The 19,082-nt window shown below is 34.9% G+C and overlaps 1 protein-coding gene and 1 non-coding gene across 5 annotated transcripts in view; one reads left to right on the top strand and one right to left on the bottom strand.

Annotated features, from left to right (window-relative positions):
- LOC123534932 (fibrinogen-like protein 1) overlaps positions 1-19,082 on the top strand; it is a 46,376-nt gene that overhangs the window by 15,930 nt on the left and 11,364 nt on the right. For all 4 annotated transcript variants that reach the window (XM_045317419.2, XM_045317417.2, XM_045317418.2 and 1 more), the window contains exon 3: positions 16,461-16,580. In XM_045317419.2, coding sequence (XP_045173354.1) covers positions 16,461-16,580 — 120 coding nt within the window. The remainder of the gene's footprint in view (positions 1-16,460; positions 16,581-19,082) is intronic.
- Positions 17,158-17,241, bottom strand: Trnal-cag (transfer RNA leucine (anticodon CAG)). Its single transcript has one exon. It is a non-coding gene; the product is annotated as a tRNA-Leu (tRNA).

The raw sequence follows: 19,082 nt of genomic DNA, 5'->3' as shown, positions 1-19,082 counted from the left end.
TGCATTTGAAGTATAGAAGCTACGAAAGGGTCAATAATCACTTTTCACTGCAGTTGCAAACTCAAACTTTAAGTGACAGGGGTCAGATTCGTATTGTTGCCCGTTACCTTTTCTAATGAATTTTAAAGACCTGGTTGTTTATTGTGTCTTTAATCGAGTTTTACCAATATTATTTTCGTCTGGTTACATGCTTGAAAAATACCCATATGTTTTAGGTCAGTCATTTGCAGATAATACCGGACAGGTTGTTCTAGGTGTGCAATTTGGACAATTTTTGTATGAATATTTAGTGTCCTGAAACCGAAATTTTACTCGTTTTTATCATTAAAACAAGACTGAAATTGTCGCATGATGTTGTGCTAAGTATATGCAATACATTCACCGACATTTCTTCAAATCGTATTTTTATGTTTTTATTGTTTTCTTGTTTTTTCGCACTGGTATCAACGCAAACTTGTGGAATTTTCAAATTTTTTTCGCACCCCACTGCCCCCTATTAAAGCAATGACATATTATTTCTAATACTCATTTGCACCAGAAAAAGTTGTGGTTCGAGGCATATGGCTTTTGCCTGTAACACTGCAATAGATATTTTACTATAATTCATAACGACTTCTAGGAAAAAAGTCCATTAATTCACATTCCAGTGAAAATAACTTCATTCCTCGCCACAGTGTCAAAGATACGGAAGGCCTGTGTGCCATGGCATTTCTAAAATAACATTTTCATAAACAGCTTTTGGCACATTAATTGATTATTTGGTTATGGATTTATAATTCTAGGGAAAATGTGGATTGGCTTATATCAAAACGGATTGCAATGTAATTTTCACTATGATAAATTGCTTCGATTCGGGAGCTCTTGGTGCATCTAACTTGAGTATTTGTTTAGGTAGCGGTTAAACAAATTTACAAAAACGGATCTTCTGACTGTATAAACTGTTTATAAATGAGATGGGAAAATCGTTCAAGGAAATTATTCGTAAATGCAACAAAGTACTGCAGCAACAGATGATAGTGCGTCTTAATTTATTTGATTATTTTTTTGTCGTGAATTTCAAAAGTTAGCTTTTGGTTACCTGTATTCCGGAATGAAATTTGAATTTACATTTTCTAAGATATCATGTGACCCTTCAAAGAAACTTTTTGCTTGTTTGTTATTGCTGTTTCGGTATATGTGCACGGGGGTGGTGGTGGCGGTGGAGTAGGGGGCTTAGAATTCATTGACAACTGCAACTTGAGCGCACGTTTTTCCACCTGTAAAAGTTCCAGAAATCTTGCTCTTCGCCATTCTAGTGCGTTTAATCTGAAAATCATTTTCAAAAAAGTTACGTACGACCCCAGTGTGAATTTGTTTCAGAAGACCGTAGACCAAAATATAACTTATTAAAATAGGCCCTAGGAAAAACATTAAAATAGTCACTGTCATAGGCATGCAACAGTTAATGAGATATCAAGAAAAAAATTATCCCTGGTAATTTGAAACAGAACTACAATTAAGAACAACAAGATTTTTTCAAATTTCTAGTATTTTTATACAAATTTTGCAATTCATCAACCAGTGCCAGACTTCCACACGTTTTTACATTTTTCACTTTTGATTAAAGAAATTTGACTGACCTAAATAAATATAACCTGGCCTTTAATTTCCGAAAATGTAGGTCATTGGAACCTAACATGCATTTTGGGTGGTCTGGTGTTGATAAATTGCTAATTTGATACAAATTAGCTTCTGCAGCTATTTTCTTCATTATGGGTAATGTTAATGTTCTATTTAGTAAAGTAAGACGTTTATTGGTTACATAAATCATTTTATATCACAGCTGGTACCCGGTGGAATTTTTATGAAAATCAAAGAAGCTTGTGTTTGAATATTTACATTAATACTAATTTTGATACGCATGTTTCGCTTGGGTATTGCCAGTGAAAAATATATTTGATATTCAGGCCTTGTATTTTGTTAACAGGAGATAACTCCTGAGGCTTTTCAAATTTTGTATAATTATGTCCCTTTCCTTCACAAAACACTGGATATTCAGAGCCAAGAAAGATCGGTCAAAATATATAAGAGGAATGATTACATGTAACATTTAAAAAGATTATCTAGTCGGTAGCCAGACTACAGCATTGGAATCACCCAAAAAGTTCTGTTTTGTGAGGTTTTCATGTAAGTTAGGCTATTCTCGATAGAATGAATTTATATCGGGCAAAGACAATTGTTTAGTTTGGAGAGGTATCACTTTACAAGGGGTTCGGAACAGAAAGGTTATACTCAATAGAATGAAACTTTTCATTGTTCAGTTTGAAAAAGTTTTTCGCTGTACAGGAGGTTAGGTCTAAAAGAGTTCCGCTTCCGATTCTGATGATTGCTGCTTGTTTTATTTTCTGAAAAAGAGCCAAATATTTCATTGTTAATCGTAAATATTTTCAATGTTTCGGGGGCTGTGTAATTAAGATTTAATGCACTATTAAATACTACTTAAAGATGACTATTTTCGTTTTAGTTCTGCATCTGAAGATTACAGATAAACTTGTTCTTAAATTAGAAATTGCTGATATCTTTTGCAGACACTGAAGATGCTGTCAAGAGCGTTTCAAAATTTTCAATCAAACTAGAGAACAAATAAGTTAAATGGACCGGAAATAATTATTTTGTTTATGGTTTACTTCAAATGTTGGAAGAAAAAGTTCAAGGGCATGTTATGGACTGGAATTTAGAATGCATTTGATAATAATAAATTATAAAAAAAAATGCATTCAAGGTTAAAATAATGTTCGGCCTTGTAATATATCAATATAATAATATAATATTAATATTTTTTTACCATGATGAGATTCGCCGAGAAGTAAGAATTGTATATTTTGCTGATGGAAATATGTTGTAAATTAAAGCTGGCAACTTTTCTTCTGTCCAAAACTTTACTTGTAAATATCTACTGTTCTTTGTGGTCCCTCAAGAACAGGTAAAACTGTACTAAACATACAACGGCAGCAGAATATGGTGATGTTACCAGGCAGATTCTACAGCAGAGTTTTATCTTTCTCCCCGTGAATACCGTGCAGATATTACCGTCCCACTCGTGCCTACGCCACAATAGAAACTACTGCATCTGGTGTTCACTCACCGCAAGTGAAATATAAGAACTGCATGGAGTTCACGTGAGCTTACACTGAAACTAAAACACCCTCAGTTCATTCTTTTTGCAAAAAAAGATGACATATTTACGTAATTTTTTTAAATATACGGTAATTATTAACAAAGCTAATTACAAAAGAGCTAAAAGTACATAAGCTTAATGGGGAGACATTAGTCTAAACACTAATGTAAGCATTTATACAAGTAAACGAATAATAACGTCAGATTAAAAGAGTATAAAATTAGGTTTAAAGTGTTATCATTTTCATTTAAAGATTTCCTCAGCATGTTGTTTTATTGCCTACTTGAACATAATTTATAATAGGTATATCATATTAGGTATCGTAAAATAGTTAAGCTACAAGATGGGGGTAGATGTGATAAGAAAATGCGTTTGTTCATTTGAAATCTCAATGATATATACTCATCTTACATTTTCATCATGTGTTATCATAAAATGAGCTGTGCCATGGGAAAACCAACATAGTGGCTTTGCGACCAGCATGGATCCAGACCAGCCTGCGCATTCGCGCAGTCTGGTCAGGATCCATGCTGTTCGCTAACGGTTTCTCTAATTGCAGTACGCTTTAAAAGCGAACAGCATGGATCCTGACCAGACTGCGCGGAAGCGCAGGCTGGTCTGGATCCATGCTGGTCGCAAACCCACTATGTTGGTTTTCTCATGGCACGGCTCAAATGATTACATTTGAAAGTCAGAACTTATATTGATAACAATCTAAAAGCATTGTCCTACTTTTCCTTCTTTTTTCTACTTATATTATTCCGTTAAAACACTCCTACAATCTAATCAAAATATAACATCGATAAAGTAGTTATATTTTTAAACTTTACCCCGTTTGCTTGGCGTGTATATAGGTCATTTGCCTGGCATAAAAGAAATATTATTCAATTGCAGACATAGAGCTTTTATTAAACAAGAGGACCATGATGGTCCTGAATCGCTCACCTCTTCCCACATGACCCAGTTTTGAGTATGACATCGGTTTTTCTATTATTTGACATAGTGACCTAGTTTTTGAGCTCATGTGACCCAGTTTTGAACTTGACCTTGATATTATCAAGATAAAATTCTGACCAATTTTCGTGAAGATCCATTGAAAAATATGGTCTCTAGAGAGGTCACAAGGTTTTTCTATTATTTGACCTATTGACCTAGTTTTCGAAGGTACGTGACCCTGTTTTGAACTTTATCTAGATATCATCAAGGTGAACTTTCTCACTAATTTTCATGAAGATCTCATGAAAAATATGGCCTCTAGAGAGGTCACAAAGTTTTTCTATTTTTATACCTACTGGCCTAGTTTTTGACCGCATGTGACCAAGTTTCAAAACTTGACCTAGATATCATCAAGGTGAATATTCAGATCAATTTTCATGAAGATCCATTGAAAAATATGGCCTCTAGAGAGGTCAAAAGATTTTTCTAATTTTAGACCTACTGGCCTAGTTTTTGACTGCAGTTGACCCAGTTTCAAACCTGACCTAGATATCATCAAGATGAACATTCAGACCAACTTTCATACAGATCCCATGAAAAGTATGGCCTCTAGAGAGATCACAAGGTTTTTTTTATTATTTGACCTACTGACCTAGTTTTTGATGGCACGTGACCCAGGTTCAAACTTGACCTAGATATCATCAAGGTGAACATTCTGACCAATTTTCATGAAGATCCATTCAAGGGTATGGCCTATAGAGAGGTCACAAGGTTTTTCTATTTTAAGATCTACTGACCTAGTTTTTGATCACAGTTGACCCAGTTTCAAACTTGACCTATATATTATCAAGATAAACATTCAGACCAACTTTCATACAGATCCCATGAAAAATATGGCCTCTAGAGAGGTCACAACGTTTTTTCATTATTTGACCTACTGACCTACTTTTTGATGGCACGTGACCCACTTTCGAACTTGACCTAGATATCATCAAGATGAACATTCTGACCAATTTTTATGGAGATCCATTCACAAGTATGGCCTCTAGAGAGGTCACAAGGTTTTTCTATTTTTAGACCTACTGACCTAGTTTTTGACCGCACATGACCCTGTTTCGAACTTGACCTAGATATCATCAAGATGAACATTCAGACCAACTTTCATACAGATCCCATGAAAAATGTGGCCTCTAGAGAGGTCACAAGGTTTTTCTATTATTTGACCTACTGACCTAGTTTTTAATGGCACGTGACCCACTTTCGAACTTGACCTAGATATCATCAAGATAAACATTCAGATCAATTTTCATACAGATCCCATGAAAAATATGGTCTCTAAAGAGGTCACAAGGTTTTTCTATTATTTGACCTACTGACCTAGTTTTTGATGGCACGTAAACCACTTTCGAACTTGACCTAGATATCATTAAGATAAACATTCTGACCAATTTTCATGAAGATCTCTTGAAATATATGGCCTCTAGAGAGGTCATAGGGTTTTTCTTTTTTAGACCTACTGACCTAGTTTTTGACCGCACGTGACCCAGTTTCGAACTTGACCTAGATATCATCAAGGTGAACATTCTGACCAATTTTTATGAAGATCCATTCATAAGTATGGCCTCTAGAGAGGTCACAAGATTTTTCTATTTTTAGACCTACTGACCTAGTTTTTGATCGCACGTGACCCACTTTCAAACTTGACCTAGATATCATCAAGATGAACATTCACACCAACTTTCATATAGATCCCATGAAAAATACGGCCTCTAGAGAGGTCACAAGGTTTTTCTATTATTTGACCTACTGACCTAGTTTTTGAGGCCACGTAACCCACTTTCGAACTTGACCTAGATATCATCAAGGTGAACATTCTGACCAATTTTCATGAAGATCTTATGAAATATATGGCCTCTAGAGAGGTCACAAGGTTTTTCTATTTTTAGACCTACTGACCTAGTTTTTGACCGCACGTGACCCAGTTTCAAACTTGACCTAGATATCATCAAGGGGAACATTCTGACTAATTTTCATAAAGACCCCATGAAAAATGTGACGTCTAGAGTGGTCAAAAGCAAAAGTTTACGCACGCACGCACGGACGGACTGACGGACGGACGACGGACGCTGCGCGATCACAAAAGCTCACCTTGTCACTTTGTGACAGGTGAGCTAAAAAGGATGTTTTAAATTTCTTGAGCATTTGCCATATTTTGTAATATTTTGTCTTGTAATATGTTAAAATGCCTTTAAAGGGACTGGCCTCCAGATTGTTTGACAACATCTTTTTAGATATCTGGAAATAAATGCTATATTTCTTAAGAAGGCTTAAAACTTAATTACTGACAAAACTATATGTTACGGAAACACATGAGTATTTGCTGTTTTTACTCCTTTTTACGATGAAAATCGAAAAGCGTTTGTAACGCTTTACTCCGGTAAACTGTCTCCATTACAAATATCTATATTTTGAAGTTATAATTCACTAATTCTGCTATAGCGCTGTTGGTTATGACGACGGGAAAATGTCTTTATTTTTCCGGGCTTCGATTCCCGACGCGGTCATCTTTTAGTTTTGATTTGGAATTTTTAAAATAAACCATACTCTGATGTTCATGATATGACCAATTTTCAATTTGAAAGAAAGATTATTTTTGCCAAATCTGGAGGTCAGTGCCTTTAATATTATTTTTATTTTGCCCCACTGTCCATTGCCAAGAAGAGACACAATATATTTGGAATATTTTGACACTTCTTTTTGTACTGTTTTTTTTTTTCATTGAAAATCCTTGAACAGTTAAAAAGTTTAGGGAATTCAATTTTGACTTTAACTTAAACAGGTGCTTGAGCCGTGTTACAAGGAGAGGGGTTTGTAAAACAGGTGCAAGGCAATAAATGATCTTTTCCGTGGATAAAGTAAAAACAGTAGGCAAAAAAACTTACTGACTTTGATGGTAAATGACGTACATTCTATGACTAATTATTCCCTGTTATATAAACTGAGTTTTATTGCAGAAAATATATCTGTTTTCAAACTTAATTCGTCGTCTAGTGAACAGTCACAACAGGTAGCGGTACATTATAATTAGACAAAACTGAAAGTTGGTAATTGTAATAAATTGTAGAGATTTCTGCGGTATTATTCCCTGCCGCGAAGATAATATACTCCAGATAAATAATCTTCCCTCTCAACTGTTGGATTATATAAGCCAGGATGCAGGTTTTTGTAAATATAGTATCTCTACAGACCAGGCAGAATCAGATTACGGGTTATAAATGCACCGATTAACATGTAATAATATAATAAAGGTCTTTAGTAAAAGAAACTCTGTTAAAAACGGAAGACAGACTACTGTTTGGTCCAACAAGCCTGTAAAATGGGTTTTCATTAATTTTTAAAAAAATATTTGTAAATTTGGCTCTTAAAAATAAAGAGGAAATTTTCGAGGAAAATATTTTACAGAAGTGGTGAAACAAACAATAGATGGTTGTTTTTGCATTTATAAAACTTGTACTTTACAATAAATAGGACATCGACCTTTTACTTACAACCTGGTGTTTTACAGGAAGAATTAAGCTTCTCATTTCCAGGTAATTTAAAGTTATTATTTCAACAGGGTTTTATGACATTCTTATGAGTTCTTTGACTGTACTGTAAAAGTGGTCGACCTTCTTTAAAGATACTCATTCGCACGTAAAATGAAAACTGTCAGTATTTTATATACTCACAGTTTGGCATAAAATCCCAAAATAACAAACGTTTAAGCGAAAATCTGTATAAAACACCTTAATATCTTGCATATTGCTGATTTATTTTGTTCATGCATGTACTTTACAAAGAAACGTCTCTAATGCTTTTAGGCATTTCGAAGCATGAACAGTTCTAAAAACTATTGTTACACGATGATTAATCTTTAGCCTCTGCCTTTTCGACCAGTACATACCAAGATCAGCCTGCACGTACATGCAGGCTACTCATGGTCTGCAGTTTGCTGTTCAGTCAGTAAATTTTCAATGAACACCCCTTTGAATAATAAATTTAATTGCCCAGATTGAATGATGGACCAGTCCATTTAAGAAATTAAGCAGGCTAAAGGTTAATTAAGTTTCTACCAAATGTCACAAAATAGCTTCAGAGGTGGGTTGCTTTCAATATTAAAAAAAAGATGTTCGTTTTATATATAAAAAGTGCATGAATTCTAAAATCTGAAGACATAATACATTTGGTACCAAGCTTTAAACGGAAGGACAAGAGGCTTGCGAATGGATGATGTTCAGCGCAGACTTGTGTCACTGCTCAGTCCATACAAACTGAAAAAAAAATGAATTGATCTTAATCAAATGAATGGTGTACAGAATGCAAAAATCACAGACACGGAAAATCTAGACAGCGTATCATCCTCAGGAAATAAATGTCCTGCCCTATCTCATGAGGAAATGGTACATTTCGTCTGCTAACAAAACTATCAAGTGCTTTTCTTCAATTATCACCTTTTAAAAGGTTTTCTCAACATCTAATTGAAAATAAATCAGAAAAGCAGAATTTTTATGAGAACCATTACATTATCATCACCTCTCTATATTTTTGGCGGGAATTCGCAGACGAACACGTAGTTTGATATAGCAATTGTTTGTTTAGAAAATCTGCTGAATTAGTTACCCCATTCAATCTGTTTTCTGTCGTATTTTCAACAGAAATGTCAAAATTTTTATATGAAACAAATTAGTCTCCTTTGTTTAAACAATCTGGCGTTTTTTTGTAATATTATACTAAACAATGTAAACAGATAACAGCCTTGTGGAGAATGTTTGTTCACTTACGCCCCCTCAAAATTGAGCGTTTACATATTGTATTTTCAAAAATCCGACATGCTAGAATGCAGTTCATAGTCAGCAATTTCACTATTTCAAAGTCCAAAAGCGCGCGTACAAAACATTTGTAATGCCTGCTTGCTGTTGGACCTGAGGCAACAGATAAAATGGAAACTTGGTCTGGTGTTAAGTAACAGCAACATATTATTATTGTAAATGTCGTTTCGTCTTGTTGACAATGTTGTAAGCAGTGGCGGATCTTTCAGGCGTGGTATTGACTGTTGACACTTTAGTGGGAGAAGCTTTGAAAGCCATGGACTCTCTATCTCTCTATTGAGAAAAGAGATGGATACACCAATTAGTATTCACTTAAATATATTCTATTCATATGTTTCTTCAATACTATGTTACTTGCCAGAAATATGTGGCTTTGCAACTGCCGATAAGATTTAGAGCCCATAGGAAATTTATAGAGTTTAAAACTTGTTAATGATTACACCAACTTTATTCTACAAAATGTGTACAGTAATGTGGTTTTATGCTGTGAGAATGGGGATAATAACTGTTGCTTTTTTAAGGCCAAACGCTGTTAAGTCTGTTAGGAGTGTGTGTATGTGTGTGTGTTTGTGTGTGTTTGTGTGTGTGTGCGTGTGTGTGTGTGTGTGTGTGTTCGGGTTTAACGTTTTTCTAAACAATTTTTAAGTCATATGAACGACGGTGTCTACTTGTAGCAGTGAGCACAATGCCCAACTTTATAGTGCTGCCTCACTGGAATATCACGCCGTAGATCTATACATGACATGATACCCCACCCAGTCACATTATACTGACACCGGGCTGACCAGTCCTAGTTCTATCCTCTTAATGCTGAGCGCCAACCGAGGAAGCTACTAGTACCATTTTTACGTCTTTGGTGTGACGCTGCCAAGGGTCGAACCCACGATCTCCCGAACTCGAAGCGGACGCTCTACCACTAGGCTACCGAGGCGGTTTAGGAGTTGGGGGAACTCCACGGACTGTCACTTGAACGGGTGCTTCCAAGGATAGAAAGTAGACTGATAGACTAACATTTCTGAATGGCGGGTTAGCGTTAACAGTAGTCCTAGCTTGATGTTATTTAAAGAGCTGGAAGAAACCTATGAAATGTAACAATTGAAAATAAGAAACGTCGGCATATTTAACAAAGATAAGAACGTTCCTCTCAGTGACGTAATATTGAGTATGGTTGACATTAATAGGCATTGAAAGACAAAATAGATTATGTGAACTTTGTAATAAACGGATAGTCGACGAGTATCACTTTGTGTTTGAATGTGAAGCATTTAAAGAGTTACGCATTATTTATATTCCAAGAATTTATTGAGTTAGACCCAGAATGCCTAAATTTGCGTGTTTGTTGAAAACTTATAACCATTGCTTCATAAAATTTCTGTAAATTCGATCAAAGCTTTCAAACAAATACAAACTGTATTTGATTGCGACATGACTGTGTCAAGTGTATCAGACTATGTAACTGAAACATCATATGCAAGTAATCCTTCTTAAAATTGAGCCGCACCACGAGAAAACCAACATAGTGCATTTGCGACCAGCATCCTGAACAATTTGAGGGTTTTAGAACAATAAATCCCTATCTTCGAAATTGAGTTGTAAAAGAAAAAGACCGACAAAAAAGCTTAGAAAAGGCTTTTCGGTGTAATTTCCCTTTTGGAACCCCGGTGCATGGACGGGAAAGGGAGAGAGAGAAAGTGAGCTGCAATTTTCATTTCCTGTCATTAACAAACTTAACTAAACTAAGTCTGTTATTATGTTGTTTCGTTTTGGGGATATTTTAAAAGATTTATAAGACATCAAAGTCCTATCTGCGAGATAATCAACAATCAAACACAGACACAGTTTCAGACTAGGGCAAGATGTGATAATTTGTTATGTCTGTATACAGCCAGGGAAAGACTAACCTCTTTAGATTCGCCTGGTTTGCTTTCGAAGTCAAAACTGCCATTATAATTGTTTTTATATAACCTGTAGTGTTAATTCCATACTTTTTATGTGCCAAGTGAGTAGTCACGCCTATTTGTTAATCGCTTTTGTATGGACAGGTAGCGCCTGTTTAAATCATTACAACTCCACAAAACACGGAAACATGTTCCAGTTTACAATGGCTGCTGTCAGCTGAAGGCTTCTCGATTCGACTCATTTGATACAAACTTTCTTAATACGATATTAATTCAAAGATGTTCTTTATATGAGCCGAACCGCTTAAAGACGCACCACAGAGTAACTGTATTCTTTTGTATTTCTACGATGGTATTTATACATGATTTGCATGAAAACAAAAAGGAAAATACAAGTTTCAAATTACAAATTGACAGTGGCATACGTAAGGCCAAGACAATGTGTTTAATGTTTAAATATAATATTAAATAAATGCAACAGTATGCACAGTGCTTGATGTAATAAGTTGAGTTTAGACCACACTTTTGTTTCTGCAGTGTAAGATGTAGATCTATGTTTTTAAAACTGCACTATACAGAAAAAAAGATTGACTGAATAAATTTGCAGATCAAATTGTGAAAACTTATTTATTTAGAGAGGGCCTTGTAGAATAGCTCTGTTATACCAGTATTATTAAAATGATTTCACGAAATTCATGCGACGGGTAAAAGTAGGCCACTAGGTTGTGGGTGGTCTTTAATGGTACCAATGGTACTACAATTATGGATAGATGAATTTGAGAGACATAAATTGCGTAGTATCTATTCTTCAGACTTTTAGTTTAACGTTTTGTTCATTGAAGAGGAAGGAATGTCTAAGTTAAATTTATATCAAAAGTCATCGTCTTGCTATTCGTAATGCTGAAATATATATATAACCGGACCACTATCTGCAGACATGGCAGTGAATGCAACCATTTTACTGTGTTAGTTGCATCATTTAAACATTGTTCAACATTATTTATTTAGCAAGTGCCCTCTAAATTAAAAAGACTTATTTCTAGTGTTTCTTCACATTAAAGATGTAAAACATGTTTATTTATCGTTCTAGTATGATTCATCGGAATTCAGAAAATATATTACAGTTAAAATATCAGGAAATATAGTAAATCCTTAACTTTGTTTGACTTTCCATGGAAACAAAGAGGTTATCATTTTGATCAAATATTGAAACGTTCATAACTCTTTACTCATAAGGCGATTTAAAAAAATCTTTTTCACTGCCTTCGAAAATATTATATAAATCATGAGAACATTTGAAAGAAAAGGTAACTTCATTAATTCAACGTTTATTTTTTGTAGTTGCAGATTTATTTTTGTTATAAAATGGTTAAAACTGTAAAGTCCAACTGACGAACGTTTATGTGACAGCACACGCGTATTTCAGCTTGAAAATCGTGGGAAAGTAAAGTTAATACCCTTTATTTTGATGGTATTTGTGGTTTCCTAAAATTGTAGTGATGTATATTACTATTGACCACAGCATACAAGAGGTTTTTTTCGAGGTTTAATAAGAGGTCCACCGAGAACTTTTCATGTTGCGTTTTCGTTGTTTCCTGGTTCAGTCGTTACATCAAAGACTTCATAACACGCAGCTATAAGTTAATAACACTATCAGAAGATGGTATGTTGGCAACCTATTTAAAGAAAGTAGTTCAGTTTTAAGTTTATTATCTCCTAAATATTACATAAACTACCAGCTACTTAAGTTGTATCTTTTTTTTTGCTGCGGGCGCACAATAGAGGTACAAGGAAAAGCCGTTCAGATGGGTCAATGTTTATTGAATGTTATGACGTGTAAATTCGTCTCTGGTAAAGTGCGAACATCTGTTGTGAATTTAGGTTCTTACGTCCATAAACAATAAGAGAAAATGAGAAAAAATAAGAGCAATTAAGCTAGTGGTTTTAGCGAATCAGATACAAAAGACGGTTTCAGTGCAACGCAAAAAGGGAATCGCTAATACACACACAATTAAACTATCCGCGTAGGAGGTTCTAGCCAGGTTCCCGCTCGTGCATGAAATAAATTCAGCCGAGTCGTCCGTAGGGTCTCCGCTGAAAAAACAAACAAACCGTTTGCTGGTTTGAAATGTGTCGGTGTGACGTAAAACCCATCAAACCAGAAAATAAAAGCCATAGTCACCTGAAATTACGATGTATGACTTGCGTATTCTGAACGGGAGAAAACACCGTTGCTTAATAGAAAAACAACATCATTCGCATAAAATACGGACAAAATAAATGAGCCGCGCCATGAGAAAACCAACATAGTGGCTTTGCGACCAGCATGGATCCAGACCAGCCTGCGCATCCGCGCAGTCTGGTCAGGATCCATGATGTTCGCTTTCAAAGTCTATTGCAATTAGAGAAGCTGTTAGCGAACATCATGGATCCTGACCAGACTGCGCGAATGCCAGCTCTCTGCCATGAACGATCACACAACGGGTTGCACGTTAGAAAATATATTTTACTGCAGACGGAAATAAACTTTAACCGCAGAAAACATAAAATGAAAATATTCATGATAATGTCAGGATCATATCTTAATTTTTTTATAAGAAAGTATTAAACTGTATCTTCAAAACATATGGTTTTTATTCTCTGCAAATAGCAATATAATAATAGCATGAGTTTCTTTCGTGCAAATACTTATGTATATACCAGCATATCTATTATCTGTCCAGTTGATGCGGATTATGACCTATGGAGTCTGGCTTATATCCCCGTTATTTACTGATTACACATAATTGGTAGATATTGTGGCTCAATTTTCTGTAATATTAGTGTCTTCTGCCCTATCAATATAATTATGCGTCTGCAGAAAGCAAAAGAAATATGTTTACGGAATATATTTCTACATGTGTGTTATTGTTTGTGAGTTACTGTACGCTAAAATATAGCGAACTGATTTCTTGGTTTTGACATTACTGTTTCATTCATACATTTCATAACCAGATTGTTTTTCCTTGCTTTCTTTTAAATATAATGCTTCACTCAGTTTTAAACCTAGCTTTAAGGGTGGTAGTAGTACTATTTTCAATTTTTAGAATATCAGGATTAGGTTTTGAATTTATCGTCAAAAATGATATTGATTACACATTTGATTACAGCATTTCCCTAAAATTGTTGCTATTTTTTGTCAAACCATTTCGAAAAATTACAATTTTTGTGTCCATTTATTGTTAGAAAGTATATTTCAGTGAACATCAAATCTGCAAACGTAATGCACAAATATTATACGTTTTCCCCAGATAATTTTATGGAAAGAATCTGTATATAGATCTTACATTTTTGCTCACTGTGGAATTTTTTATATAAAGCCTTCCCACCAGCAACCCTGTTGACCACTAGGATGATGTATTATATCACAGGCATCTTGAAAAAAGTCACTGAAATCCTTTTTACAGCTTTAGTGGATCCAACACTAGGTTAAAATCGCAATAAACGGGAAATACGTATACTGTATGTTTAAATACTTATTGCTTTTATAACATATTCCCCAAGAGGGTATGATCTCTGACTGTAGGCTGATAAACCACTACGTATGTGTTACAAGGATATAAGTACTAACAAGTGCTAAATCTGTAGACATTTTTGAGGTGAAGAGAAAAAATCTGTATCATTCTTTATATATTTTTACACATCTTTGGTTCTCATGCCTCTATTTTCTTCTGTACATTAAATGTACTTATCTACATTTCTTAAATTTCCTTGTCAAATCGTGACCGATTGATATTTACACGAAATCATTCTGGGGTTTAATCCCAGAGAGTATGCGTATATCCGATAAATGTTGGTCAGTGGTCGGAATACCCGACAAAGGTCCAATGTCCGTCCTTTATACAAGTGATATCGGTCAAAAGATGGCTAGATATAGGCTTGCTGGCTGGGCAGGCTTCTTATTATGCATCATCCATTCCAGAATGAAATTTCGTCGTTACGGAAACTGAGACTGTTTAAATATATCAGCCTAGACCGTGCCTGGTGGTCGATCCTGTTCAGTTTACATATTTCCAGAGTTTGGTTCTTTCAGTACTAACGGTGCTAGGGAGTCAGTTTTCCGCCTTCAAAATTCACGACCTTTGTGAAATACAATCATTACCAGACTTGAAAACTTAGCCTTCAGGTCCTTCATTTTACTTGGTTCATTACCAGAGCAGTTAATAACCATAACCGCAGAGAACATGTTCTTGTCAAACTAATTAATCGAGTATGCCAGCCTTTACCAGTCTTGACCATGTGTTCCAGAGAACTCCAGTTGCTTCCGTAGATAAAAGCGGATGATAGCCGTACGAAAAATGCACAGCACATGTTTCAGGGCTTCCGGGGACGAGATTAATATATTTTTAGAAAAAAAGTTTTGCAAAATATTTCCTTATCAAAACGAAAATCTACAATTTATTCTCAAAATAGATTAATTAAGCAGAATGTATGAACTTTTATGATTCCTTAATTCTAGAGGGCATGATTGTAAATCTAAATCACCTTCACCACCGTACCTAACTGGCTTTTCTTTTTCATTTTTTTGTGTGTGTTTTCCTATCAATATCTTGCATTATCAAGATGTATATGATATTTCACGTTAAAATATGACTATGGATGCAAAATAGAACAGATTGCTGAAAATAATGCTTTCCCCACTGCGTTTATGTTATGATTACAAAAATTATCACAATTTTATGTAACATATTTCCTATAAATAACTTTCATATGCCGGTGCATATTAACATTTCGGCTTTATTGCTCTTTGCTCTGTCATGAAATACGATTAAACACATTACACGTGCTTTGAAATAATTCTGAAATGGATATGATAATTTTAGATGTTATACTTTTTAGGTTCTACTTTTATCGTAAAATTCTGAACACCCCCTTATAAATTGCAATATGTCTGTACCACCCAGTTATTTTGAATGATAGTTGCTTTCCTATAAGTAAATACCCTCCATATTTCTTGCATTCACGAATAACACCGATTTTCCTTAAAAAGTCGTTCTTAGGTTCGACACCTCATCTCCTCTTGTTTTGTTCGCTACAACTCATTTTGAAAATATTCCTTCAAACAAGTTTGTGATTTCATTGGTTGACGCATTGCATATCATTCCTGTTTATCTTATACAAACCTTTACCTGCATGTTGGTGCCTTGCGGCTAGCTCCAATACCAAATGCGATTTTCCCAGTATTGTATTTTCTTACCATGAGCCTTGTGGTCACTGCCAGCGCTTTATGCTCAAGTCATCTGTCTCTATCTTTAACCACGAGAGAAATGTGTCAACAAGATCGTCATCATTTCAAGCGACATGGCTTTCATAACCACGAGTCTAGAAAACCCCGTGCATTTAAAGAAATGTATTTCCAAAACTAAAATCTATCCTACTTTTAGTCTCACAAGTTTCTGACGAAAAATAAGATAACCAAATGTCAGAGAGAGGAAAATTGTTGCCTGTTCCTGTCAGAAATTACCCCATTACCCAGCATGCATTTTTTCTGTAATGCTATCTATAAAAAAGGGAGTGATAATCGAACATTATGATAACGATGATAATTTTCTGTATTTTCAGATTGTGACGAAGTCTATCAGAGCGGAAGTATGAAATACCTCGGTGACTATTACATCATGGTTAAGCCAGAGAAAGCACAAGCCCCATTCAAATGTGTCTGCAAAGTTATCGACGGATCAGGTTTGTATCGTTCGTTTCTCATATTTTCTGGTTATCACAGAAGTTCGAGGGGGTACCGAATGTCTTGGCGAGAGAAAAAATACAAATATAACTTCTTTGTGCAATAAATTGGTTTCTGATAAATTTTGATATGACAGAGGCACACGGTGCGTTTTATTGATATTAGAGAGTTTGAGATTCCAAGACACGTACACGCGTACACCTACGTGTAGAAAAAACGTGTGTTCTGATTTAAATTGTTGGACAATGTTAATCAAGTTGCTCGCTACACGTAAAGCGGCATGTTTAAAAACAACTTACAAGTACACTTTAAATTTTTACACTTCAGTTCTGAATTCAGAAACCGCAGACGCTTATTAAAATAAACTGCAACCAGTCTCTTATTAAACTGCCACTTCATTTAAAGTGTGACGGTTCTTGCAGTAGTTTTTTCACTGACAGCTTCATCGACATTTTTATAACAATTAATTTGTAATTTCCATGGATTTGAGTATCTTTAAGCGGTATGAAATATTCTTACTGTTGTCAGAAAGATTAATATAGCGTAGCCTTGGATATATTGTACGCAAAAAGTATATGTCAGAAGTGGGATTCGAACCCACGCCTGGAGAACCAGACTGCGACCTGAACGCAGCGCCTTAGACCGCTCGGCCATCCTGACTACACATAGCCAAATGTAATCAATTTGTACAAAATATTAAAAATAAACCTATAAACTGGTATTAAAATGATTTTATTATTCAATACTTACATGTTACATTTATAGTGGGATTAATAGTACATTTGATAGTCCAATACAGTGTTTCCTATGTCCGAAATGGAGACGTTTTTGCAACATTTGGTCACTGGCGCCAGATCAGAAAGAAATGCCTCTGTACATGTTATACCTAGACTTACACAGTCTGTTGAGATTAAACATTTCCCATTTTATTTATTTATTTTTTTTTAAATATATATCAAATTTTCTGTAGCTCCCTTTTACTGTGGCTTATCTCAACAGACTTATAAAATGCGATTTCGGCTTACATAACCTCGATGAGGATTCATCAGTGTCCTAACAGTACAAAGATTTATTGCCCAATGAACAAGTCAGTGTTATGCCATTACCACTGACCACAAGGTAATAAATGAGGCTTAAAACTCCAGCCAGATGTTGAGCTGAGAGAAAATAAACTCTGCTGCTCCATAAACAAGATACAAGTTTTATGTGAGTATTAAACTAGATTGTGTTTCCTTTAAGAAATGTGCAAAAATGGAGAATAAAATGTATAGGTAATTCATATATAAGTTTGCAATTTTATTAACAAGATCAACATGAAAGTGTATTTACATATTTCCTATCATTGTTTCTGAAACATTTATTATGGAATTTGACTGCCTAAGATAGTAAGGTAACTAAAATGCTGTAAAAATGATTATTTTTGATAGGAAATATTTTACTGAATTGCAGAATGTGACCGAGGCGATAGCAATATTACACTCCTCTAGTGAATATCACATCATATCCAGTGGCTCAAGAGTCAATAACTGTTTTATTATATGGGTTCAGGCTTATGAATAAATAACAAATATTTGTTGCAACATATTAAAAGCAGCATACAGATCGTTCAACAAAAAATTTTTTTTTTTAGATATCTTGAAATAAAAGCTAAATTTCTTAAGAAGGCTTTAAAACTTAATTACTGACAAACTATGTTACGGAAACGCATGAGAATTTGCTGCTTTTACTACTTTTTGCCATGAAAATCGAAAAGCGTGTGCTTTTACTCCAGGTAACTGTCTCCATTATAAATATCTATATTTTGAAGTCATTATTCACTACTTCAGTTATAGCGCTATTGGTTACGATGACAGGAAAATTTATTTATTGCCGCGGCGGTCCGGGGTTCGATTCCCGACGCGGTCATCTTTTTTTTTCTTGATTTGGAACTTTTAAAATATTTTAGAAACAAAAAATTCTAGTATTCATAATATGACCAAGCTTCAATTTGAAAGAAAGATTATTTTTTAGCCAAGTCTGGAGGCATGCTGCTTTAATGTTTGAAAGTAACAATAGATCTAACTGTATGAAAACTTATGAAAATTTAAATGAAGACATGAATCATTGTGTATACAGTTTTATTGTAACAAGAGCTACAAGTCAGTCTATTTTTAGAAAGTTATGTTTATTGGGAAAAAACCCACTAGCCATTAAACATGAAATATGTTTTGAAAGATGATGAACGATTTCCGTCAAAGAAATTTGGATATAATAAAATAAAATATTTGTGAATATTTATATATAATTGAGCCGTGCCATAGGAAAACCAACATAGTGGGTTTGCGACCAGCATGGATCCAGACCAGCCTGCGCATCCGCACAGTCTGGTCAGGATCCATGCTGTTCGCTAACAGTTTCTCCAAATTCATTAGGCTTTAAAAGCGAACAGCATGGATCCTGACCAGACTGCGCGGATGCAAACCCACTATGTTGGTTTTCTCATGGCATGGCTCATATATGAT

This window comes from Mercenaria mercenaria, chromosome 12 (genome assembly GCF_021730395.1).
Source record: "Mercenaria mercenaria strain notata chromosome 12, MADL_Memer_1, whole genome shotgun sequence".
Taxonomy (NCBI): Eukaryota; Metazoa; Mollusca; class Bivalvia; order Venerida; family Veneridae; genus Mercenaria; species Mercenaria mercenaria.
This window is presented reverse-complemented; position numbering and strand designations above follow the sequence as displayed.